This window comes from Psittacula echo, assembly GCF_963264785.1.
Source record: "Psittacula echo genome assembly, chromosome: 6".
NCBI lineage: Eukaryota > Metazoa > Chordata > Aves > Psittaciformes > Psittacidae > Psittacula > Psittacula echo.
Window position 1 is genome coordinate 6,327,820 of NC_137743.1, and position 27,831 is coordinate 6,355,650.

The window sequence follows — 27,831 nt, forward strand, 5'->3', positions numbered from 1 at the left end:
AATTTCCCCATCCAGACGGTCCTCATTTATTTAGCAATATTCTCCTGTGCATCCTTCCGTTGCAAAATAAGCTCCTTACCAGTCAGGGTCCCCCATGCAGCACCACTTCTCACACACCCAGAGAATTTTACTGTACCTTGGTGCTGCTGTTGCCTAACCTCAGGGGTGTATCACAGCCCATCAGCTCTACAGTAGAAGAAGGAAGTGAACAAGACACCATCAGAGGTATTTAAGCATATTCATCAATTAGTCAGTGTTGCACAGAGATTACAAATATGTGTACGACCTTCCACTCCATGATACTTCAGATGAAAAGGAAGCCAGTGGTTGAGGCTTATGGTCTTCTGTTGGGTTGTAAAGCCTAGGAAACTTGGCCTTCAGAGGTTGATTTACAAAGATACAAATATGTTTTTTCTGGATAAAACGCAAGATGTCAGCAAAGTCTTCAGTCTTGAGAAGCCAAACAGGAAAATCGTACTGTCTTCAACTATCTAACATGGGAGTACAGGAGAATAGAGACATTATTCTTGAAGATGCACAGAGAAAGGACAAGAGGCAACAGACATAAGCTTCACCAGGAAATTGCAATTGTATATTAGAAAAAAGAATTACAATTACAGCAGTCAAACATCAGAATAGAGCCCAGACAGGAGAAATATCTCCATCCTTGAGCATGGCCCTAAGTCACTCTTGCTTTCAGCAGGCAAGTTGGACTAAGTAACCTCTCCAGAGGTCCCTTCCAACCTATTTTTGGTGATGAAATACAAACCCTTATTATATATACACACTGGAAATAAGGTATTTTTAATTATAACCAAAATATATAAACAATATGTGTATGTTACATATACCAAAAAAAAAAAAAACCACCCAAAGGCCTTTCAACATTCATTTACTGACATAATGAGGCAAATAGTCAGCAGGAAGGTTCAGTCATTAATATTAAGAAAAGCCACAGTTCGCATGTCAGTTGAAGCCAGAGGAAAGCTATAGAAGCTCAGTATTCAAAGGATTCCATACTACTCAACTTGTCTCAATTTCATTACATGAGAACAGTCTGGATTGTAGATCTGGACTTACATCATTATCTAGTACCCATAAGCTTCAGATTACTCCATTTACATTAACTGTTTTGAGAGATTAAACTGCAAAGTCAAGGTGTTTTAGTTCTCACACCTGCAGCCTAGTTTCACTAAGATTACTTCAACTACCAAATCAAAATGTTGTTTTAAATTATTCTTCATTTCAGGAGATGCGAACACTGAACTGGCTGTATCAAGCTTCTAATGTTTTCAAAGTCAAAGGTTCATTTTTGCTTAAAAAAACCCACAATAACACTCTAAACAGAGGCTTAAAAAGGTCTTTATAAAATAATCTCCATCACACAACAGTAAGAAAATTATTATGGTTGTTAGTTTTTAGTAAATATGAACTGTTTGGTGTAATCTGTATTAAAGACGGTTACAACTACAGTTTGTTTTTAAAAGATGGATGAACAAATGTATCAAGAAAAGCAGATTTTTGCTGTTTCTCAACGCATCCTTTTTAATAAGGACATGCTGCCTTGATAGGCAAAGCATGTTTGACAGCCAGATGAGACAGGAGAGCTGAAGGAGAGAAGCAATGATCTGCATGCCAAAAGCAAACCCCCTCTTCGGCGATCATTTATATGTGGCAACTGTACAATAAAACTGATTTCAGGTCAACACTGGGTGATTCCATTCGTCTCTTGAATGACAGTGCTGATCATCTCAAAATGTAAGTTTGCTTGAAGTGACACAAGAAGGTAGAATGTGAGCAAGTTCTGGACTGGCAGAAAAAGAGTCTGATGCTTATGCTGTCATCTGTACCTATGAAAACACTAGGTGCTGTTCAGAGTTTTTCACCAGGTCTCTCGGGGCAACAGGTATGGCTGTGCAGAGAAAACAGAACATGTATACATGGCAAATATGAAATATATCAAGTTTTCTATTCCTGCAGTACTAATAACAAATACGTCAACATTCAATTTCAAGAAGACTCAATACAATAAGCTCTGCACTACACTTTTTACGGACACAAATTGGCAATCAGTTAACAAACAGAAAGAGCTCACAACTGCTCACAGGACAGCATCACTATACATTGTAATTACCTACTGGATTCTTTAACTTATGGTAAGAAACTATCCTACTCTAAATAGAGATAGAAATAAAGATGTGACAGTTTACATATCCAAGCTTTAATATGCTGGTGCACTCTCCTCCTTCACTGGGGCCCTCTTAAAAGGGCTGTAAAAATAGGAATAATAGAATGTACAGCAACTTGAACAAATATTCTAACCAAGACAGTGAAAGATACTTCTATCAATCTAAGAAAAAGATGCTAATGGTGGCTATGCTTGACTAAAGGACTACATTCTCATTTGCAAAAGTCACTTAAAAACATCTGTGTTTTTAGCTTCCTTTCAGCCAAAATAGATACAAAAAAATAAAACTCCAATTTATGTGTCCAAGTTGTCCCAAAGATTTCTCTACACTGTTTATATGGAACTCTTTATTACTGGCTCACTAAGAAGAGCTTTAAGATGACCTAGAAGAGCTGAATCAAGTCACTTATATAAAATAAAAGAACTCAGGAGGTTTTAATCCCATGTGTACTCTCTTATCAGTGACTAGAAGCAAACAGATATTGGTAGCTACTCATCAGCTTTAAATGCAGTAAATTCTCGTGTGTAATTTTAGCCAAGATAGCTTAATTGAGTCAGTAGCATTAACTAAGACTAAGTTACTGGTAGATGTCAAGAAAAACCTCCCAAGACAGAACACTACACAAACATGCTGTGCAACAGATTGTGTGCAGCAATCACTCTCTGCTTTCAAACTTCATCCTCCATATGACGAAGTACAGTGGCCACCTTCATTCCTCTTCTGCTCTTAAGAACACTAGTCAACTCCCTTTATCCTTCCAAAGGAAAAGGATCAGCTAACTCAGACCGGAGAGAAAACTAAGCACACAGCTCCTTCCCTTAGCTTGCCTCTGTTAAATTACCACAGTCCCAAAGAAGCTCATGGTGCTCTTGGACAGTGCAGATCCCTTTAAGATCAACTTTCTCAGGAAGAGGTAAGCAGGCTGTAGATTCTGTCTCGTCCACTCTGCTGACAGCAGGCACCATGAAATTAAGCTGCACAGTAAGAGACAGCTCTGAACGTCAAAGCAGGGATGTGCTCAGGTCTCATCATGCAAAACATGAAAAGTATGAATATGGAGCCCAGAGCCACCTTTGGAATTCACTCTTTTCCTTGAGCAGCCCACAATAGAGGAAGCCTGTTTCTGCACATAATCTACTTCTAGAGAGCTAAGTGGCTGTTGCTGTCCTAGGCACTGCTGTATAATCCATTACCTTCACACTACCACCCTTCACATTTGAAGGTCTTAAAGGAAAAAAGAAACTATGCCAACCTTATCTGACTACTGCCTAACACAGGGGGACAGTGTTTCTTTTCTCTGCTGGAAGACTTACATGGCAGTATTTGACATTTCTTCTTATGTAAAAAAGATCCTGGTCTCGTAGCGTGCAGCCTTCCCCAGATACCACCTGTCATTAAGCACGTTCCAGTGGGGCCTAAGTGCTCTCTCATTTAAGCCTCTGGGATCTGAATCCTAGTCTCAAATGCTATTCAGTCAAGGAAGTGTCAAGAGAAGTTCTGAGCAATTCCTCACAGTATTACAATCACAGAGACTTCCTTGACTGTGCTTTGTTGCATGACATCCTCCTAATTCTTCCTCTGACTGTGTGGCTCTCAATGAAAAATAGAATTATCCCAGCAACAAACACGCTTTCAGCTCTGCAGTGATAAATTATCACTTCCCATGCCCCGCTCCATGAGACTGAAAGTTATTTCTGTAGCACTAAGCTTCACATGCTTTCACCCTAAGCAGTCATCAATAAAAGCAGAGAAAAATATTCTGCAGCCATGACTTGACTCTGCATAAGGCACTGTGATAACTGACACGCCACTGGCAGAGCTGTGCAGGCAGACACTGCCTTCTCCCTATTTTTTGGCCATGCTTCCAGAACTGCATTGGGTCAGGTATGACATTTTACTTTAAAAAGATGCTATCAACTGACTATCAGAGCACTGTTTCAAAAGACTACTAAAACTATGCTAGCATTGAAGGTATCTAGAACATTCCTCCGAAATGTCAAGTTTTTCTCTTCATCCTGGGTATTTGTGCACTTTGACATTATCAGTTCTTCTGAAAAATGGAGAAATACATGAGAAACTATCTTGTTGTATGATTCCAAAAAGGCAAAATACATATTTCTTCCTCTATGCCTCTCAAAAGAGATCACAGTCTTTTCTACAACATCCAGTGGTGCAATCTGGTAGAGATCCCCAGTTAGAAAATACAGGTCTTAAAAATATCTGCAAGTATATTTCGATTTAAGATACTCATATTGCATCTTTCTTTTCAAAGTGAACCAACTTCCACACTATATCATTTCATTTGTTCTAATGCAATTCTTAAGCTATACAAAGGCAATAAAACACTGGCATATAGAGAGGTCTTATTCAGTAGTTTATCAATATTAATGTTTAACACCTTTTGGGGAGACAAGCAACTTCTTCCCTGGCATATGAGTGCACTGGGCATATGCATTGGGTCAAACCAACACAGCAATACAGACATAACAGCAGAACACTGTTGGCGTCCTTTAATTTACTTCACTGTAAATGGAGTTTCATCATGTCCAATATCATCAAGTTTTCCTATGCTTGAACATTCACTGAACAACTGAAGTGGGGGAGAAACATGATAAAGAGAGGTCATAATTTTTGACATATTTGTACTGGCAATTATTCTCCCATACCAAAACCTCTAACATCAGATATCTTTTGGGAATGAAGGAGGGAACAACTTGAATACTTCTACTGCATTTAAGTCTAGAAATTGGTTTTGGCATCAAAATGACACTTTTTGGCTGCCTGCTTTGTAATGTAAACTGCAGAGGAAAAAGGGGATGAAAAGACACCCAAGTTACAGCTGAGTTTGGTATGAGTATGTAAGTTATATTTGAACAAACTTACAATTCATGTTTCTGTACATCAATGCTGTGGCTGCTCAGGCTGGATATTTATAGTCCTGTATATTTCTTTGAGAAATAGCAAGGCAGTGTCTTCAGATCCCCTGTGAAGAAGATAAGAAGAAAAAAAAAGTGTTATGTTAGCACTGCCCAGGTTCCGTTTCTTGTAAATTACACTTCATTCCACTCCAGCTTTCTAAAATGTTTAAGCATCCTATTGCCCTAGTACTTATCTTTCAGCAGCATGACCTTCTACCAACTTCCTTCAAGCTCAATTCTTCATCATCTTTGCATTATTTCTGCTGTCCTTTCTTTAGTGCATTTTCCTCCCTACTCTGTCCTCCCTAACTTACCACGCTCCAACTCAAAATCCCCTTCTCTACTCAATTCTTTGATCTTACTCATTTGGCTTAAATCTTCTCAAATAATCTATTGCTTTTTGTCTGCAGCGAGCTCCTGAATATATTCCACCATGAATACATTTTACTTCTTAAGGCTTTCTTCCTTTACTTGTGCTACTGCATCTATCAGCTCAATGTCAAAACTCACCTTTGCCACTTCTGTTGGCAATATTCTAATGCTTCTCTCCTAACTGGCTGGCCCTTCCTTGTAAAGAGACTATATAATCGACCATAGTCTTCATCTGTTCCATACCACTAAAAAGTAAGGAAGTTCTCAAATAATTTAAATTCAAGTGCCATGCTTCCAAGTGGCTGTTTTCTGTCTTTTCAAAGTCGAAGCTTGACGCTATCTGAATTTAAGTGGAACATCCACAGATTTATCTTATGCATCTATAAAATGTTATTCAAAACAATACTAATATAAACCAGAGACAACCCCTGTAAAAAATAACAAAGATAAACAGGCAAACATTAACGAAGTTCCAAAGCTGGAGGTAAGGGCAGCTTCCTGGGAATTTAGAAGAAATTATATAGGGAGACAGTAAAGGTGATTTAGATGGTTGGTCAGAACTGTTATCCTCCAAATGTGAAAAACAACATTTACAGAGCTCCAGTGAAGAGTTCAAGCCAAGGAGCTACAGATATTATCCACAATCGAGCACAGAGATAGTAACACATTTCGTGGTGGTCTCTGCTATTAAATGAGTAAAACAAGCAAGCAGAAGGATCAACACAGAAGCTTTGTTCACATTTTGGTCATTAATCATTGTGCTTTATCTTTCTTACTTGAACGACCTAAAAATAAGCTATAGGTAGCAGGTTTGTAAATCCTAGAAAGGATCAGCTGCCGCCTTGTGGAAAAGAACTCCTTGTTCCTTCAACTCTACCCGTGAAACAGCACTGCCACCACCAGGTCACAGACTAATCGGGAGACCCGGCCAGAGCTCAATGCTCAGCCGTGCCAGTAGCCACGAAAACCACTCCTCCAGCTGCTACTGATCTTAACAATGTACATGAGCGATACTGATACTTTTTAATAGGATTCTTCAGGTAATGCTTTCGATTCCTTATTTTAACCTCTGGAAAAATGCCTGCTTCTAAAAATTCTCAGCTATTGAAAATCAAAGCCTTTAAAAGTAGTGTAGAACACCACACATTCAGCACCTGCTAAACTCAAAACAAGAGACCAGTCACTCCTCCCTCACCAGCACCCCTTTTCTGCACAGCTCAGCAACTGACATCAAGCTTATCTATTACATATAAAGATGTTATCATGTTGCTAAAAAGGGCAAATGCAACAGACCAATAGTTACTGCTGTTCCTGTAATTAGAATTGCATTTCTCCACTTGAATGATAGAATCACAGAACAGGTTTTGAGTTGGAATGGTCATTCAGTTCCAATCCCCTGTCACAGGCAGGGATACCTTTCTCTAGAGCAGCTTGCTCCATGCCCCATCCAACCTGGCCTTGAACACTGCCAGGGATGGGGCAGCCACAGCTTCTCTGGGCACCCTGGGCCAGCGTCTCAGCACCCTCACAGGGAAGAACTTCTGCCTAAGAGCTCATCTCAATCTCCCTTCTGGCAAGTTAAAGCCATTCCCCTTGGCCTGTCACTATAGGCACTTGTCCAAAGCCCCTCTCTAGGTTTCCTGTAGCCCCTTTAGGCACTGGAGCTGCTCTAAGATCTCCCCTTAAAGAAACTTCTCTTCTCCAGGCTGAACAAACCCAGCGCTCTCAGCCTATTCACTCCAGAGCAGAGCTGCTCCAGCCCTCACATCTCTGTGGCCTCCTCTGGACTCACTCCAACAGCTTCACATCTCTCTTGTGCTGTTGCCCCAGAGCTGGACGCAGGACTGCAGAGAGAGTCTCATGAGAGTTGATTAGAGGCAGAATCATCTCCCTTGACCTGCTGGTCAGTATTCTTTTGATGCAGCTCTGGATAAGGCTGGCTTTCATGTTGTCGTGGTTTAAGCCCAGGCCGTAAATCAGAACCACGCAGTCTACTTCCCCCTCACATCCTTTCTTCCCTCCGCTTCTGGAGGGACGGGGAGGAGAATCAAAAGAATGCAACTCCCATGGGTTGAGATAAGAACAGTTTAGTAACTAAGGTATAACACAAATCACTACTGCTACCACTAATAGTAATAATGATAAAGGAAATAACAAGGCAAGAGAATACAACCGCTCACCGACCAGTACCTCGCCCCCACCCCACAGTGATCTAGCCCTTCCGGGAACTCTCCATTCTACATCCTGGGCATGACGTGCTATGGTATGGAATACCTCTTTGGCTAGTTTGGGTCAGGTGTCCTGTCCCTGCCTCCTCCTGGCTTCTCCTCCTCCCTGGCAGAGCATGAGACCCACAAAGTCCTTGGTCAGGGTAAACATTCTGACCAGCAACTGAAAACATCAGCTTTATCAGTATTATTCCCAGGTTGAAAGTCAAAACACAGCACTGCACCAGTAGAAAAAATGACTGCTACTGCTAAACCAGGACACATGTTCATTTGAAACATGTAAGCACTTAAAAAAAAGTAAATCCAAATCCAGATAAGGCAATACTGTACATGCCTCTGACTACATGAGAATACCAAACTCTGCTTCTTGTTCTATAAATGGCTCTGTATACAACCAACCACTGTATACAAGTGGTAAATTAAAACCACCCAAATTTACATTAAGTTTCACTGTGCCTTTTCTCTTTTATTTCTTTTGTTAATATGTGATAGCAAAGCATCAATATTGAGCAATTTCATTCCAACACAAAGAAGTAATAAAGTTTTACTACACACTGTAGTCTAATATAACAATTCATGAAGGAATTATAGTTGAAAAGGTACATTGCCAAAATGCTCACAGAGCTCTCCTTGTTTTGGAAATGCCTGTAGCTAAAGGTATGTGTTTGGAGTCTCAATGTGCAATGTCTTTATTGTGAACAGGATGATAGATTTATTCACTTTGTACTAAAGCAGAACTAGATTAGCTAAGAGTGACATCTAGGTGTGACACCTTGAGACTAGCATTGCTGCACAGTCACACATACTCTTTACCTTCATATCAAATAGTCTCAATTTTATAACATTTGAGCATCTAGAATCTAACAGATTTATAATCTCCCCAGGGAAGTGGGAGATTTCCCAGTGTTTGACAGTGAAGATTTGGAGGGACATAGTCTAGGTCATGCTTGCTCAGTAAGGTTGGACCAGATGATCATTATGGTCCCTTCCAACCTGGCATTCTAAGTTTCTACAGAACTTATCTTTATGGTATGCCTGTGTGAAGGGAACATCTTTCCAAACAAGAGGCTATTTCAGAGTTAAGTGATAAGGACTCCTACCCAACTCTGCAGTCATCTTTTCCAATAAATTACAAAGACCCAGAAAACTCAGGATTGAAGTCATATGCATACACATCAACCACTGGAACAACTCCTGTTCTGGTTGCTTTATAGTGGGTTGGTCCTTCTACAACCCCCCTCAAATAAGCAGTAGCCTGAAAAATAGATCTGTGTATATAAACCTATACACTAAGGCACGATTTTTTACAGACGTTACCTGAGTTTTCATCATAAACACCAAGAAAGGAAACATGACTGTAGCTATTATCAGATTGGTCACAGGTAAATAACAGACAATAGAAGCAAGATAAATGGCAGGCATGCTATTACTAACATTTAAAGATACACAGTTATCTCAGACAAGCAGTACTTATAGAATCACAAGTATTCCTTCTTACCAGTAGCATAAATGACTCTGTAAAGCAAAAAGGTATTCATTGAAGCTTTCTATTGGTTTTTCTTGTAGAACATAATCAATCCGACGCCCTCCATTTAGCATTCCAACCTTCACTTGATAATCTTCATCTTTTGGAGGGTCTGGACTTTCAGTGACCTTTTCAGCTGAAATTAGAGTTTAAGATTTAAACTCTTTTCAAGCATAGCCTGCTTGACTGTAACCAAGAAACATCATGCATCTTCCCTGCTTTGATTTCCAAGTGCTTCCAATAAGACAATAGTAACAGCCTTAACTGACAAGCACACCCCTGCATAATTCAGAAAGGTTACTGGAACTATGGGCTTATTTCTTTCAGAAGAGTATAAACAAAGTGTATTTGAAGAATAGCTCATAAGCTAGCAGCTGAGCAATTTTAAAACCAAACCCCAGTGTTTATATATAGCAGATCCAGTCATTCCACAAGTGAATAACCTGAAATAATACATTTTTACATCCCCCTTGAATAGAATCAATCACTATCCTCAATTTGAACGAGAAGGAATGCTTTGGGTGTGTAAGTATAGACAAAGGCAGCATTATGAAACACTAACAGGTAATTCACAACTGGGAAACCTGCCCTTGGTGTCATTAGGGGTAATATTTATACCCAACTTAAGTTTATTTTCTTCAACAGCATTTTTTTCTCTTCAACTACACACCTAAATGCCTAAATGCTTCTTAGCTCAACCCAAAACCTCAGCAGAACACTACTAAAGAGATTAAATCTCACAAATGCTTATTTGTATTAATTTGCCCTGAGAAGAAAGAAAACACAACTGATTTAGAAACCTGCCCTTCCAGCACAAGGTTGAAAGGTTATAGAAAATAAAGCCTAAAATATCCTTCAATAAGAGCTGTTAACTTCTCCTAACAGAAAAAAATGCAGCAGTAGATCAGCCCATGGAAAGCCCCACACTGGAGCAGGGGATCCCTGAAGGAGGCTGTGACCCCACGGGAAGCCTGTGCTGGAGCAGGTTTGCTGGCAGGAGCTGCGACCCTGCAGGGGACCCACACTAGAGCAGTCTGTTCCTGAAGGACTGCATCCTGTAGAAGGGACCCACGCTGGAGCAGTTCATGAAGAACTGTAGCCCATGGGAAGGACTCACATTGAAGAAGTCCAAGGAGGACTGTCTCCCATGAGAGGGACCGCACACTGGAGCAGGGTAAGTGTGAGTAGTCCTCCCCTGAGAAGAAAGGAGTGGCAGAGATAGCATGTGATGAACTTCTGTATCATCTTTGGAAGGAGGGTAGGGTTTCTCAGGGAGTGTTTAAGGAGGCTGCTGGGGCACATAGAAAGAAAATTAGGGAGGCCAAAGCTCAGTTTGAACTTAAATTGGCAACTTCTGTAAAGAATAATAAAAGAAGTTTTTATAAATGTATCAATGGTAAAAGGAAGGGTAAGACTGATCTTTGCTACTTATTGGATGAGGCAGGAAACTTAGTAACTAAAGATGAGGAGAAAGCACAAGTACTTAATGCCTTTTTTGCCTCAGTTTTCAGTAGGAAGACACCTTGCCCTCAAGATAACTGTACTTTGGGGTTGGTAGGTGGTGTTAGGGAGCAGAATGGTCCTCTTGTTATTCAAGAAGAGGAAGTTAGAGAATTGTTGAGGCACCTGAACATTTACAAATCAATGGGACCAGATGGGATCCATCCCAGGGTGATGAGGGAGATGGCGGATGAGCTTGCAAAACTGCTCTCCATCATTTACCAACAGTCATGGCTCACTGGTGAGGTTCCAGATGCTTGGAAGCTGGCCAGTGTGACGCCTATTTATAAAAAGGGTAGGAGGGAGGATCCTGGTAATTACAGGCCAGTTAGTCTGACCTCAGTGCCGGGGAAGTTAATGGAAAAGTTCATACTGAGTGCTATTAAGCAGCACTTAAGAAATGGCCAGGGTATTAGACCCAGCCAGCATGGGTTTATGAAGGGTAGGTCATGCTTGACCAGCCTGATTTCCTTTTATGATCAGGTGACCCGCCTGGTGGATGTGGGAAGGGCTGTGGATGTTGTCTATTTGGATTTCAGCAAGGCTTTTGATACTGTCCCCCATACTCCTGGAAAAGCTAGCAGCTCACAGCTTGGACAGGAGCACTCTTTGCTGGGTCAGTAACTGGCTGGATGGCCGGGCGCAGAGGGTGATGGTGAACGGTGTTGCATCCAGCTGGCAACCAGTCACCAGTGGTGTCCCTCAGAGGTCTGTGCTGGCACCGGTGTTGTTCAATATTTTTAATGATGACATGGATGAGGGTATTGAGTCTTTCATCAGTAAGTTTGCAGATGACACTAAGCTGGGAGCTTATGTCGATCTTTTGGAAGGAAGGAGGGCTCTGCAGAGAGACCTGGATAGGTTGGATAGATGGGCAGAATCCAGTAAGATGAAATTTAGTAAGTCTAAGTGCTGAGTCCTTGCAATGTTACAAGTTGGGGACAGTGTGGCTGGATAGTGTCCAGGTAGAAAGGGACCTGGGGGTATTGGTGGATGGCCAGCTGAATATGAGCCGGCAGTGTGCCCTGGTGGCCAAGAAGGCCAATGGCATCCTAGCCTGCATTAGGAATGGTGTGGCCAGCAGAAACAGGGAGGTTATTCTTCCCCTGTACTCAGCACTGGTGAGGCCACACCTTGAGTACTGTGTTCAGTTCTGGGCTCCTCAGTTTGAGAAGGACGTGGAAATGATTGGGCGCGTCCAAAGGAGGGCAACGAGGCTGGTGAGGGGCTTGGACCACAAGCCCTACGAGGAGCGATTGAGAGAGTTGGAGTTGTTTAGCCTGGAGAAAAGGAGACTCAGAGGTGACCTTATCACTCTCTACAACTTCCTGAAAGGAGGTTGTAGACAGGTGGGGGTTGGTCTCTTTCACCAGGCAGCAACTGACAGAACGAGAGGACGCAGTCTCAAACTGCACCAAGGAAGGTACAGGTTGGATATTAGGAAGAAATTTTTCACAGAAAGAATAATAAAATATTGGAATGGTCTGCCCAGGGTGGTGGTGGAGTCACCATCCCTGGATGTGTTTAAAAAGAGCTTGGATGTGGCACTTGGTGACATGGTTTAGTCGAGGTGTAGGGCATGGGTTGGACTCGATCTTGAAGGTCCCTTCCAACCTGGTAATTCTGATTCTGATATCTAACTGACCACAACCCCCGATCCCCATCCCCCTGCATGGGGGGGAGGAGGAGGTAGAGAAAATTGGGAGTGAAGTTAAGCCTGGGAAGAAGGAAAGGGTGGGGAAGGTGTTTTAAGATTCAGCTTATTTCTTATTACCCTACTCTGATTTGGCTGGTAATAAGTTTAACTAACGCACCATAAGTCATGTCTGGTTTGCCCTTGACAGAAACTGATGAGTGAGCTCTTCTCCCTATTCTTATCTCAACCCATGAGCCTTTCATTATATTTCCTCTCCCCTGTCCAGTTGAGGGCAGTGACAGAGCAGCTTTGGTGGGTATCTGTCACCTAGCAAAGAGACTTTCTGCATAGGGTCAGGACAATCAATAGTAAGCCATCACTAGCATACTCAGGTTTCTTCTTATTTGATATTGACAAGTTAGAAGAAAAACCATGATGTGTCCACATACCTTCTACCACTTGTTTTTCTTCTTCCTCTTTAATTTGGTTAGCTACTTTCTCCAGCTCTTCTTGCAGTTGAGATGAAGATGTATGAGCACGTGCAAATTCATTCAGGGTCTGCCATGCACTCTTCAAAGAGCTAATAAAACCCTGTTTCAGATCAGATCCCATGCGAGAGAGAGAATCTTTCAACTCTAAGAAGGCGAAAAAAGTGGGGGAGGGAAAGTCACCATAGCAGAAAAATGCAAAATTATAAACAAAAACCACAACGATGAAACCCTGCTTTTCCTAATAATTGGGATTTTTGTTGAGAAACAGGCTGCTATGTCATGAACATGTGTTTCTTGCTTCTCTATTCTATTCAAAAAGGATTAAGTGAAATGTAATTAATGCACCATTGATTTCTCACTAAGTAGGTCAATGAGTTAAAACCTACTAGCACAGGAAACAGTCCAACAGCCTCCAAATCCAGAAGGGTCCACAAAAACAGCTTTACCAGCTAATCCCTGAACACCACCCCCCACAATCACTCCTAACATCCTACGCTAAAAGAGTAGAAGAGAGAAAGTAGTTTCAAACTCCAACATAGCAGAAGAGCCCACAAGAGCTGCCAAAGTCACTTGCAGTAGCAGTGATTTAGAAAAGCACTTCCAGACAGCTCTAGCCTGTAATTCTGCTACAGCTCAGTAACTGTGTCACCAGTAACTAAGCTGCCATTCAATACTAGTGGGAAACTCTGAAGGAGCTCTTCACAGTAACTGGTTAGAACCACCTGGATCTGTTAGATCAGGGCTCGCAAATGTTCCATTTTTAAAAGGAACTTCAGAAGCTCAAATCTGGAGGAATTGCAATTCTTCCATCTGACTGCAACTGTGAATATCCAATTTCTAGGGCTGGGAGGAATCCCCCTCTGATAAACATGGAAAAACACAGAGGCAGATATCCAGGAACATTAATTAGTCCTTTGAAATTTTACAATATTCTAAAGCAAATGAGTAAATTAGGAATGAGATCTATATACGAAAGAAGTTTTCTTTTTACCCAGATGAAGTCTTTTTCTGCCTTTATGATGTGGAATGAGAACTGGTTTTAAATCCAGGTCTTCAATGATCATTGGTTCTAACCTGTAAGCCACTGGATCAAGCTGTGAAGAAATAATACATTGCCATTTAGTTAGCTAAAAATCATTCTAATTATCACATTTCAGGAAAATCCCTATTTATGAACAGAGAACCATTCTGGAATTCTGTGCCATTTCAGTTTTACAGAAACTCAGTTCATGACTACTTAATCATAAGATTAAACAGGTTCTATTAATAAATTAAGACTTATTTTCCTACAGAGAGAGATTCTAAAAAGGAAACAACAGTGAAAGAACTTTTTCTTGCACTCTGGAGATTACTAGCAACATGTCACTGTTTAATTGTCAAAGATGGGACAGAAGAGGACAAATGTACTGTTATTTACTGCAGAACATCTAAGGATTTCCAAATTTCCCAGAATCCAAACTGGAAACTCAGAAACATCCTATAACAGCTAAAACAGTTCATAAAAATTTACAAAAGGGGCTTGACATTAATGGGGAGAAGAAAAAAGTTGAACATGGCAAATATTATCAAGCCAATCCATACCTAAAGTGCTAAGTATGGAACCTATAGCCAGCTCACTTTTGCAGTAAACGCCACAGATATTTGGAATATATATTTCATATAGGTCATTTCTTTTTAAAGGGGTGTTTTGGGAAAAGTACATAGTGGAACAGGAGGTGTAATGCTCAGAGGTTAAAGCTTAAGTCTTCTGCACTGGTCTCATCTGCATCAAATAAAAGCAAATCTCAAAAGTACTGCTTACTCACTGGATGATAGATATTGAAGAATCCCTTGCAGGTTGGAAGCCTGTAGTTTTCATCAATCTTCTCCACACCTCTCACAGTAAGGAACACACCAATAGGAGAACCAAGAGCAAAGAAAATATCTGGTTCAAAGTCCAATGAACTGTAAGCCACAGAAACCTACCAGACACAAATCAGATACATAATCTCTCAGGACTGCCAGATAGTCAATATAATGCTTAGTTGGGAAGGAAAAACAAGCAGTGCATTAAACCAACCATATGCTCACAATAATTCCCATCAGTTTCAGCCGCATTGCCCTCTTCCACACTAATACCATGGTACTAGTTAATACTGATACTCTAATATTAAAATATTCTTAAAGAAAAACTTTAAAAAAAAACAGAAAAATTAAACATATGTTTAAAACAGAAGGCCTTTGAGGTTTGGGCTTTAAGTTAAGTTTGAAGTAAATCTTAAATGTAACAGTATAGATGGATCAGTTTAGGCTGACCATTCAATATCATGTCATTCAGGCAGTTCTGCTTCTGGAACAGAACTGTGTTTACAGCTCACTCACTGCTGAAAATGAATTTTAGTAGCACCCTTGTTATAAGACGTTTTGCTTTCAGCAATCTAACCCACTTCTCCAAAACTCCCACCATAGGGTAAAGAGTTGTGTAAGTATAACTTTTGTACAAGGGAAGCAGCAGAGTCATCAACACTAAGAAAATGAAGCTCAGCAAAAGGACAGGACTGTTCCAAGTGAATCATGTTCATTTATGTAGTCTCACCTGGCCAGTTCCAACCTCAAAATACTCATAGTCAATGTTCATTGAAGAAACAGATGCACCAACTGGAAGCTTCCTCTTTGAATGCAGCTGACCTGACTCTGAAGAGGAGACAGAACTAACTGTCTCTTTGGCTTTCTGGGCATCTTCTTGAGTTTGGAGTGTGGCAGCCAGCACTGCTTTCTTTTCTGCTAGTGCTTTCTTTTGTTCCTTTGGAGAAAAGTTTCAAAAAACAGGAAAAAAAAAGTTTATTTCACAGTGCTCAAAAGTTAGGGCTGTTCAGCCTGGAGAAGAGAACCTACATGGAAACCTCATAGCAGCCTTCCAATATCTGAAGGGGACCTACAAGGACGCTAGAGAGGGACTCTTCGTCAGGGACTGTAGCAGTAGGACAATGGGCAATGGGTTTAAACTAACACAGGGAAAGTTCAAGTTACATATATGGAAGTTATTCTTTACTGTGAGGGTGGTGAGGCACTGGCACAGGTTGCCCAGAGAAGTGGTAAACACTCCATCCCTGGCAGTGTTCAAGCCCAGGTTGGACAGAGCCTTGGGTGACATGGTCTAGCGTGAGGCATCCCTGCCCATGGCAGGGAGACTGGAACTGGATGACCTTTAAGGTCATTTCCAACCCAAACCATTCTGCAATTCTATGATTCTGTATTATCAAGTGTGTTAAAGAACAGATGTTACTCCACAGCAAGGAATTCAGTTACATTTGCTTAACCACATTTATTTCATTCCTGAAAAGTGTGTTTACCTGCTTAGCTGCTCTGTCTTTTACAAAGTTAGCTATTTTCTTTCTTGGTCCAAGAGGTATCCCCATTTCCTTCAGGTCATCAATTGTACACATGAGCTAAAGAAACCCAAACCAAGCAAAATAAAATTAAAAAAATAAAATCAAACACATATCAACACTTACTTTGTAACTTCTCTAGTATCATATATGATTTCTTATTGGCAATGACTTATGAATTAGAGAAGACATTTGATAAAGCTATACAATTTACAAGAAAAGAGACATGATACAAAGTACCTTAACATAACTGGGGGGGGGGTTGTACACCACACTAAGAAAGAGTCACATAGCAATTAGTCCTCATGTCATGCACTAATTCTCTTACCTTTGCAAACTGCTTTCATGCCTCTTAGTACACTAAACTAAAAGAAAAACAAAAACCCCCAAACCAACCCCTACACACTGGGCAATCCCCGAAAGTCAAGTGAATATTATTGTACCAGAGACTCCATGTCAATTTTCTCCTTTTCAAATGTGCTAACATATTCTGACAAGCTAAGCAGTTCTAGAGTCTTCTGCAAAGTAGGAACATCATCATCTACTTCAGGCTCACAAAGGTCATCACCAGTAGTAATAGAGGAGCCCAAGGAACTGGTATCTTCAGTGATCTTAAAACAGCACAGAAACAGAATCACATCATTTAACAGTGAAAAATACAAATGTACAGCAAGATAAACAGTTTAATTCCTTTATCTTAAAAACTTTATAAGCTTCATAAGTTTATGTCCATTTTCACTAAAGCAGGATACAGATTCTCCACTAAAAACAGATCAGCAAAATACACACTTAGTAGCTTCTAAGAGGCAAAAGGTTTCTTGAGCTTTCCAACACTCAAAAATATTCCTTTTCATCATCAAACAACTGGTCATTGTTTCTGGTATGAACATGGATAGGTTCTTTCCCCTTTTACTCATCTACCCCCAAGTTCAGATACTGTTAAGACCAAGTTATATCTCCACAAGGGTCAAAGCTGATGTTCTGATCAAATCTCATTATGGGTCTTTGTCAAACTTAAAGGAGATGCCAATAGTTTGTCCTGAGGATTGACAATATTTACAGAACTGCACATTTCCATTCACACGTTAAAATGTACTATCAGAAGCACAACTGTGTTTCAGCTAATAAATTCTTAAAACTCAAGAAAGCTGCTGAAAAATATAAGATCCATTTGCCTGGAAAGACTAACATATAGACATTACCTGTTTATCATGACCAACCACATCCTTTCCAGTCCCATTAACACCCGAGAATGATCCAGTATTTACTGATGATGCCAAGTCCTTCTGATTAGACAATATGTCAAATAGAATTAAGGAACCTGGAAACAGGAATTAAAGTTGCTTTGAGAAAAAGGTCAGATTTTCCTGTCACTAAATCCCAAGCAAAATTTACATGCAACAGCAACATATAGATTGATTGTAACTAAAATACCTATATATTAACTTGGACATGATCATTCTCAGCAAGAAACAAACCTTATTTTCCTCCTCATTCATGCTTCATATAGTTACCATTATTAAACTTTCTTTCCTTAACCATCTTAGACTGCTTGCCAAATTGAAGGGCAAGTTCCAGCCCCACTCGCTATGCCACATGTCACTATAACAATCTATGTTCAAAAAAAAATAATCATCTTACTTTTACTAAGTGAGGGTTTTGAGATACAGAAGTTACCCATCTACCATGACACCAAGTAACCTGTCAACTTTTAAACACAAAATAGACACTAAGTCTTCATGTAGGAAGCTAAAAGGGGATGAGAAATGCATGCATACATGAAGTACCTAACCTTCTCTCAAAGCTTATGAACTTAGGTATTGAAAGGTATTTGACTTTAATCAGCTGTGCTCTGAAAGACAGCCACACCCAACAGCTAATTTTAGCCTTATGCTTAATGAAGGCTTCATTTCCCTTAGTGTAGGGATGCTGGTTTTATCCCATATCAGTTCCTAAGAGAATTACCTAAACTGTGCCCAGCCACAGAGACTCCTCCTTTGAAGTCTGGGTTACGACTCACAAAAAGTGCATACAAACGATTCATTTCCAGCCCCACTTTGTCTACAATGGTCTGGCAGTAGGTGGGGCTGTTGTAAAACAGGACATCGAGCAGGGTTTCATTGGTGAAGTGCCGCAAGCGTCCAATGCTAGGCAAAGTGATCTTCTTTATATTCCTAGTAACACAAAATCATTAGAAACATGAATGCCTTTAAAGAGAAGCAGATATAAACTTTGTTAACTTTGGAAATGACAGGTAGTGGAACTGCAATGTAAATAGTACAGATATGGGATCTACAGACATTAAATAAAGCATATCGTTGCTTCCTCTAGCTGCTGATTATACGTATTTGAGAAAGATACAGCTCCCTTTTTCCCCTCCAGGCTGAAGGGATGCCTGAAATAATCTCTTCTCTCTTCCAACACTACTCTTATCTAGAAACAGGAAGTTTTGTGACCAGATTGGTCAAAGTGGATGAAAAAAGAACTTGCATATAAAAACTGAAAGTGAAATTGAAGAAAGAGGCAACATAATCCTCATCACCAGGCATCACATCTGCTTGCCTGGAGTTAAGACAGCTGGAATTGGTAGAGAACTGAGACTGCTCAGGTAGCATTGCCTGGTTTGGTTCATAGAATAAAGATCCTTCCTCATGATAATGCAGAGTTCAAATGCAAAAAAAAGACTAAGCTTCTAGGAAAGCAGTATGACTTGACTGAGCTACAACAGCCTGGAGAACACCAGCATGCGCTCTAAGTGGTACAGGTTGCTACCCTCACAATTTCTACTTCCCCATCTTTGAGCAAGAGAGAACAGTTTGAAACGTCAAGTAACAGCAAAGGGATAGGTTCCAGGAAGTGATTTTAAAATAGATCTTACAATATTGTAACACTCTTACCCAATAAAGATACTTTACTTTGAAATAAAAGCAAAATAATCTCAGCTCCACTGCTTAATCCTAATTCAGGTACTACTGTAGGACTGTAGAGGGTTCAATGCCCTCCTCAGGAAGAGGACACTAACATCTCATCTCCTCAGGTCAGACTCAATCAGACTGCAGGAAGACGCAGGAGAGAAAATTCTTCACTCCAAATTGTACATAGCTGTGTTGGACAACACGTCTCCATGCTCAGCACCTCATACTTACTGTCACTACCTCTACACACTCATCATGTTATCAATGCATTATCCACTTCCCTGAAAACGTAGTGCTGAAAGTGTGTGTATATGCATCCTATCACTCAGCAGCATGAAAATTAACAAGAGAAAATACTCCACGTGCCTTTTCAGCTTTCCCTATACACCTCATCAAAAAGATAAAGATGCAGATTCCACAAAATTCTCAACATTAAGCAATGTACTCACCTGTCTACACCTGTTGCATCTCCGTGCAGAGAACTATGCCAGTGAACTGGGAGGAATTCCACCCTGCTCACTTTGTGTTCCTCTAAAGCCTTCTTGAAGTGAGTCTGTAACAACTTCAGAGAAACAGTCCTAAAATCATCAACTGTAGAGAAGAAGAGCAATGAAAATCCAATAGTACCAGTACTCAAATAACACATAATTACTAATATTCTCTTTTGGTTTTCCTCAAAGACATGCTTATGTGAATACAAGAGACACACATTTAAACAGTTAAGAATACAACTGCTCATTAAACAAGCAAAAACTTACCACATTCAACAACACTTCTAAACCTCAAGTCGCAAACAGGACCTATGCCATGAACCATAAATACCAGATGGTCAATTTGGGGCATTTCGCCTGTAGAAAAAGGAAAGAATAAAAATCAGAATACCAATGTGTACTGCAGTGGTGAAGTTTACAGTCCAGCAACTTTAAGATATACTTGCTTTCTAAAACTTCTTATACAACATGGTTCAGGACATAACATAGCCCACAGGACTTCTCCGATTAAAAAAAAACCAGGTAACTTCTTTCAGGCAGCTTAGATTGAGGAATAACTTTAATCTTTAGACCTGAAGTATGAAAAGTGCATTGCCACTCCACCCACTATTGTTCTTTGTGCACTACCTTTGCACAGAACCAAACTAGCTGCTCAAGCTGCAGACCCACGTAGAGTAATTACATACCATCAGGAATTTCATCATGGTCATCATCAATTCCACGCTTTACTACCCTTGGTCTCGCCTGACCACCATCTTGAGAGGTGCCCCATTCATCTGGTGTGACAGGTTGGAACTGGACTATGACCTGAAAAAACATATTGTCCAATTATAAACACAAAAAAACCTTATGATCCATATTGTTAGTCTGAAAGTATTGCATGGGTTGACACACTTTTTGCTTGATTGCTTTACCTTGCACCTGAGATTCAACTACTTTGTATATATGAAGAAAACAGCATTGGCAAACCCTAAGGGTATTCCCTGTGACAATGACAGCTTCACTGCCGCTAGTGAGATAAGACTTACACTGACTCAGTGTAGTCTGAACTCATAAATATGATACCATGTGGTTTCAGCACTCCTTTTCTAGGTTTTTACTGGACAGAACTCCTCAACCAGCATTATTAAGTGCCTAAACAAGCAGCAACCATGATAAAATAATCCAAGGGACAGAATGTATTTATTATTACTGCATCTGTGATAAGTGAACAGTTAACAGCATTGGTCAATAAGGCTGAAGTCCAAGTTTTAATCCCATGGGACTGCTGGCAAAGTATTTAGAATAACTTTTAAAGTTTTATTTGCTAGACTTTCTTATGGCCTAAAAATAGTTGCTTGCAGTGGAAACTTCTCGTGGCTTAGATACCCAAACTAATTACCTTGTAGTTAGATTTATGCTCTTCTCCACATGAAAGCTCTTAGTCTAAATTACCTTCCATTCGATATAGACTGTCTGAGGTTAAACCAATTCAAATTGCCTCCTGTTTGCTGCCAGCTGGCGCTTAGTTGAAACATTCACTATGCAAAACCTTACTCCTCTTAGGTTTCAAAAGCATTGTCTTTTAATAACCTACAGCACACTGAAACAAGCAGGAGTTCAGTGTTCTATAAACTTCATGATCTTTAATGCACACATACACAAAACAATCAACAAGTATGTTTCAAGCAAGACTGCATTCAATTTATGCTGCCATCCATCTGCTCATTCACCCCTAATGAATCCTGTGAGAATCAATTGCCAAAATCCATTACCTTGGGATTATGCATAACAATTGTCTCCCCATTTGGGAATTCAAGTCGCCGATGCCATTGATTTGTAGTGACAGCCTTTTTATATTCCACCTGAAACAGTAAACAAGTTACACAAAGTCAGTATGCTTTCTCAAACCATTTCTTGGCCTTGTGCATCATCTGTGATATTAAGTTTATAATTGCCATCACTTTGCTTATACAAAAGTGTCACATGAAGCCCTACACAAGTTGATTTTAGGTTTCAGCAGTGCATGAGCAACATGGCCTTCTAGACACTGCCCTATGCAGGATTTGCTTACTTATACTCCAGGAAGTGCATTCTGGAAGTCATTTTAATGAAACACAAGAAGGTATTTCTAAAGTCATAAATACGAAGAACTATTAAGTACTTAGTGAAATTTATGTAAAGGTAACACTAACCTCTAGCTTGTCACTAAAATCCTCAGTGTAAGGAATGAACCGGCTGTCCTTGTCTCCCTTATAAAACCACATGCAGCGTCTCACTTCAGAAGGCTCTTCATCCCAGTAGACAGCTTTCCTCATCCTGTCGTACAGGTACACATCATAGCGTCCCCCGTCAGTGCTCAGAACCACACTCTCAGGATCAGGCTGGACTATGACACAAAAGTCACACTCTGTTACAATACTAACATGTACAAATCTTTCTTCTCTCTCACTCTAACCCCACTCACTTCTGTTACAAGTATTAGGCCATTAAGACAGCTAATTACACCATGGAAGAGAAGCTTCATAATATCAGGCAACCATCATGTTGCTTCTAAAACACTTCCATGTCTTCTGTACACAGCAAAAAGTTTTGAACAACTCCCAGATACAAATTCTTATTCCAGAGCTGACAGTTTAATAAGAAGGCAAACCAAGACAAATAACAAAGGAGTTCTACATAAAAATGAGATATCCACTAGGCATAGAACATCTTCACAAAATGACAGCATCAAGCAACACATAATGTAAATGAAATAAATTAAGTGGCACAAAATACGTCTTCAAGACATGTATTAGCATTACTTATTATTGCCATATCATACTCTCATACATGGCATTACTCTAATGTCTTCCTTCTAGTTCTGTTCAATTTGAGTAAGACACAACTTACCGGAGTTATAGACTTCCTCTAGTTTTGCAGAATCCAGCATGCTGAATGGCATCCATACCTGCTTGTCCTCCACCTCCTTACAGTAGAACCAGTGGGGCTGAACTGGCTCATACTGGTTCTGCAGCAAAACAGGAGGTGCCTGCACCAGTGAACCTGAAGGCCTGGGAGGTGAGAGCTCTGACTGAGACTCTGGAAACTGAAAATATACAAGGGCTTATCACCTTACTGTCATAGTTTTTACAGAACTGATCTATACTTTGCTCTAGACAACACAACCTTTACTTCTAACTTTCTTTTTTTCTTCTTCAATATCATTACCAGAATGAATGGGGAACCAATTTTTTAGCTCATATCTTGCAAATGGCTCAATATGACCTGATTTACAGCAGAGGCACAAACAAAACAGCAGCACAGCTGAAACAGCAGCAAACTCAGTAACAGGCAGAAAAGAGCAATAGAACTTCACCAACCTGGCTTTGCTCACCTAGCTACAGCCTCAGGGTATGCTCACTTCAAAGATCAGAATTTTCCTAAAGCAGCTAGCTCTAGCAAAAAGATTTTGCTATCAGAAATGGTTCAATGAGAGGAAAAAAATCTTCAGAAGACAAAATACACAATTCAAAGAGGAAAGTGACTTGAATTGGTTTGTTCTGGTAGCAAACCATCAGGAATGATTTCTGTACCTGTGTCAATGACCCTGGAGGTGTCTGATACATCTGGACAGGTGGCACAGAGCACGGAGGTTGAACAGGATGACTCTGTTGCAGCTGTGGTGGAGTCAGGTAGGGGTTAGCTCTGCTGCTTAGGCTGGTGTGCCGGTAAGGGTTATACCCCTGCTGAGATGTTCCCTGGGGAAGAGTAGATGCACTTGCAGGTGGAGGACAGCTCTGCTGAGGAGTCTGATATGCTGTGACTCCCACCTGGGAAGTAGGTGGTGCACTGTAAGAGGATTGTGACTGTGGAATATGTGGTGAAAAGGCATTTTGCCCATCCTGTGACCCAGAAACAAGTGGAAATGAAGCTGAAGGCCTGGAGAAGGCTGGTGCTCCAACAGGTGGTGCAACAGTTGTTAAGGGTGGCTGCCCAATACTTCCAAACGGATCACTGCTACTAGGTACTTGAGAGAAATAGTTGAAAGTCTGTGGTGGATTGGGGCTGACAGAAGTCTGACCCAAGAAGCTGTCCTCTTCACCAACATCTGCAGAATCATCTGCAAAACCACAAAGATAACTACAGCTATAATGGGAGGTTCAAAGCAGCTAGTGTATGTAGTTAAAATGTTCTGTAATTATCAGCTATTACAAAAACTCTGTTGGTCCCCATAAAGTCAAAAGGATTACAAAGCTTTCATGTACCTGACAATTAAATACATTGTAAAATGAAACAAAACATACCAAGTCTTCAAGAACATTTAAAACGGACCATAACAGTCACTCAGTGAACCCAGATAAAGCAACAAAAATTAAAAATCTGGAATAAGAGACCAAAGTATAACTGAAGACAGGACCTTTCCAAGCCAACTTGGCAAAGATCCTTGCTTCCAGGGCACTAAAATCCCCTCCAATTTCCCTGTGCATACCAAACAAATGCAAGAGCAGCCTTGGTTCATTTCCTTTCACCATGAAAATAGTTACTAAGCATAGAAGTTTACACTCTTAATTTCTAGACTTCCAAGATCAAACTCAAAAGCAGATCTTAAGGACATTCCCAAATAGGCCAAACCTATTGATTAACAAATCCATCCTGGCCTGCTCCTTCAGGCAAGATCCCTCACAAGGTTTCTCATTTGACTTGCAAGGTGGCCATAACTCAGCATTCCAAGTTATTGAGGAGCATGACTGACTCCAGTTCTCTCTGAAAATCCTACTCTAGACTGGCACAGAAAATAAGTCCCCATTCTGCATAAGTGCAGGTTAGGGCTTTAAAAGGTGCAAGGCCATGACTACCATTTCATACTGAGAATATATACAAACCAGGTCCTGGTCACTCCTGGGTTTCTGCTTTGTAGTAACCTAGAAACAACTGGGGAAGAAAAAGTGGTTTGACATTATCATAGGTCTCACAGTAATCTCAGTTAAGCCTGTGACATCTGAGCATCACTGCCTGCCTGCTGAGGGAACAGCACCATGCAAGCACCAATGCAATCGGCAGAAGTCATAAGTGTGGTGTTATCTGCTCTGGCAATCAGATAATCTCCAGGCTGTGGGGAAGAAACCACAGAGCTATCATTGCTTCTCTACTATTTATCCCCTGCCAAAGACAGAGGCCAAGCATCTCTGAAGCTACAAGCAGCCAGCAGCAAATGTCATTATCCTCAGCCAACAGAACTGTAACATAGAGCATCAAGGGAGCACAGGGGAATCCACAGAGAAGTCTCCCTAGGAAGCTGCTGTTCTAATTAATTAATCATAAGAGCAGCATGAGTAAAAAGGACTATTTTAATCATCTTTTACTTAGAAGTATTTTCAGACTGGATATTTGAGGCATCAGCTGAATTTACCAACTCCTCTTACTTTCACCTATAACATTTTATCCCACTTTGAGGGACAAAACCCAAAATCTATGTGTGTGAGCCATCACGTGGAGCATAATAAAACTATTTTTGTTTATAAGCAAAGAACACTACGAAGCCAGGCCTATGGATTATCTCCCAACTACAAGCCAGAAAAGCCATTTATACTAAATAAAAGGTCTCAGCTGCTAAACAATAAAATTCTTCTTTCTTTCATACCTCATAAACACTGTAGAATAGAGAGATGCATACTGCATGCCACACTCTCATAGAAGCATGGAATCAGCTCGGTTAGAAAGGCCCTTTAAGATCATCAAGTCCAACCATCACTCCAGCACTGCCAAGGCCACCACTAACCACCGTCACTGAGGGCCTCATCTACATGGGTTTTTTTAACACTTGAAGTGTCAGTTCTCAGCTTTCCAAAATAATTGCAGAATAGGCAATTCACCATCTCAGATCACAATAAACACATAGCAATGTGCTGAAGAGTTTAAGGCCTTTACTAAGTGTCCATTCACAAAACACCTACTGCTCTTCAACTTCAACTAGGTTTCAGAGATTTAGTCTAACTGTATCTTTCCTTGGCAAAAGTTCTGCAAACACAAAAATTCTATGTGTATACATACACACACCCCATACACAGTTTTTCAACTCATTACTGCATACTTTGCCTTTCTCTAGTTTTTCAAAGCCTATGTTGGAACATAAGCCCCGACTAGCAGAAAAACAAGCACTTCATACACATTTAAAAATATCCTATGAGCATACAGCTTGGACATACAAGGGCAGTATTCTTCCCATACATAAAGCAGTCTTTCTTCAGAAGTGACTGTGACAACCTCCTGTATATCCCTCCTTATGTAAAGTTGAACCTTGTCATTCACAGATTGTCACCTGACAACCATAAGTGACATTAGCCCACTTCCTCATTGGGAATACTCCTCTCTATCTACAATCAGTATATTGGTTACTTCAGCCACACCTGAGGCAGAGAATGTATTTGCTCTTGTCACAGAATGGTTTGGGTTGAAAGGAACCTTAAAGCTCATCCAGTTCCAAACCCCTGCTATCAGAGCAGGGACACCTTCCACTAGAGCAGCTTGCTTCAAGCCCCGTCCAACCTGGCCTCAAGCACTGCCTTGGATAAGGCAGCCACAGCTTCTCTGGGTGACCTGTGCCAGCACCTCAGCACCCTCACAGGGAAGAATTCAAACTGCAAAGCATAAACACTCTTGGAAATGTAATGTAAATTCAAGATGCAAACTGTTCTACACAGCCAGATCCCTGGGGGTGCAGTGGACCACAAAAATAGAACATTTAACAGGACATAGGCCTTACTTGGATAGACATGGACTATGGACACAACCCCCACCACTGGAATTCACCCCAGCTGCAAACCCATGAATCTTCATCTGATCACATTTAAAGTGAGGCAGAGAGTACATGAAACACCACATTAATGAAATCCCATTGGATCTTCTTCCTGGGTACCTTCTAAGTCTTCAGGAAATTGCTACAAGGCAGTTACCTGTGTAAAGCCACTGGCCAGACAGGCACTTCAAAATTACTTTTGTTTTTAAATGAGAAACAATGTATATGAGCAGGAAAGAAAAAGTATGAGGATTGCACAAGGGAAGTGGTAACACATCAACTACCACATACCTCAAGTATTGTAATGCTTTTATCCGTCCCACCCCAAAAATGTAGCTTATCAAAAAAAGTGTTTCAAAGCCACAGTTGGCAAACATTTTATTACATCTACAGAGATGAACTCCACTGATTTCCATCTGTATTAATACTTATTATAGCTAAGATACAACACTGCTAAATAATGACTTGGATTTTAGACTCAACACGTACTAATGCAGTAAAACTTAGATTATCTGACTTCTATATGTATTTTTTATATGTAAGGTTTTAATCTCAGACTGAATGAATTTCCAGAAGTCTTCTCCTTTCTGAAACTATTTGAGCATCAGGTTTTTAGCCTGCAATACCATTAAGGATTTAGAACGGAAGGATACTAAAGCCACACTTAAATTAGCAAGGGAACTTAAGGTGCCTCCTTAACTCACTAATTCTACACAGGGAAAATGGACAACGACATGGAAGAGGAGCTTAAAAAACCAAAACCATTAAGTACAGCCCTCAAGAACTGTCAGCTTTTAACTGCTGAAACAAACATGCTGATCAACGAACTGAAAACACGATAACCTCCAGCTATCCTTACACACAGAGCTAGAAATCAAACACGTAGCCATGACATACGCTCAGGAAAGCGGGACGCGCACATCTCGGGCAGCTTATCCTCCCTGAACGCCCGGCGATGACAACCAGCTCCGGGAGCCCCTCGGAAAGAAGATGAAGGTCTAACCGACACGTAGCGGGCTCAGATGCCAGGCCCGCCCGCAGCCACCCTGGGCAGGCCCCAGCTCGGCTCCTCAGAGCTCCCACCGATCCCTCAGCCCGTTATCCAGGGGTACAGAGAGCTCCACCCGGGTCCCGCGCGGCCCCTCCGCGCCCCCCCCCCTTCCCTCACAGCAGCCCCTCAGCACCCTCCCTTACCGGCTGCCAGGAGAGCGGAGTCCGGCGGTATAACCGGAGCCTGGCGGACCGGGATGAAGGGCACGGTGAAGCTGAACTCGCTAGCGGAGGAAGAAAAGAGCAAGTTCGTGGTAGTGCCCGTAACACCAGGCTTCGCCGCCGCCATGGCTGCACCCGGCCACGTCCCTTCCCTTCACGACATCCCCTCCCTTTCCGCTCTCATCGCTTTGCCCGCTTTCAAGATGGCGGCAGTGGCGCCGCGCCCTCA

At 41.0% G+C, this 27,831-nt stretch overlaps 1 protein-coding gene across 1 annotated transcript; it reads right to left on the reverse strand.

Moving 5' to 3' along the window:
• Positions 1 to 261: 261 nt before the first annotated feature.
• On the reverse strand, positions 262 to 27,822 carry SEC23IP (SEC23 interacting protein). Its single transcript, XM_080621400.1, has 21 exons — positions 27,585 to 27,822; positions 27,288 to 27,368; positions 23,188 to 23,714; positions 22,505 to 22,700; positions 21,808 to 22,001; positions 21,388 to 21,477; positions 20,320 to 20,440; positions 19,901 to 19,990; positions 19,592 to 19,733; positions 18,193 to 18,401; positions 17,430 to 17,548; positions 16,671 to 16,838; positions 16,192 to 16,287; positions 15,435 to 15,641; positions 14,665 to 14,820; positions 13,851 to 13,953; positions 12,818 to 13,003; positions 10,350 to 10,427; positions 9,206 to 9,368; positions 5,073 to 5,172; positions 262 to 1,912 (listed from the first exon to the last, which is right to left on the reverse strand). Exons 1-20 carry the CDS (start codon positions 27,727 to 27,729, stop codon positions 5,091 to 5,093), a joined length of 3,153 nt encoding a protein of 1,050 aa, XP_080477526.1. The 5' UTR covers positions 27,730 to 27,822; the 3' UTR covers positions 262 to 1,912; positions 5,073 to 5,090.
• Positions 27,823 to 27,831: the final 9 nt, after the last annotated feature.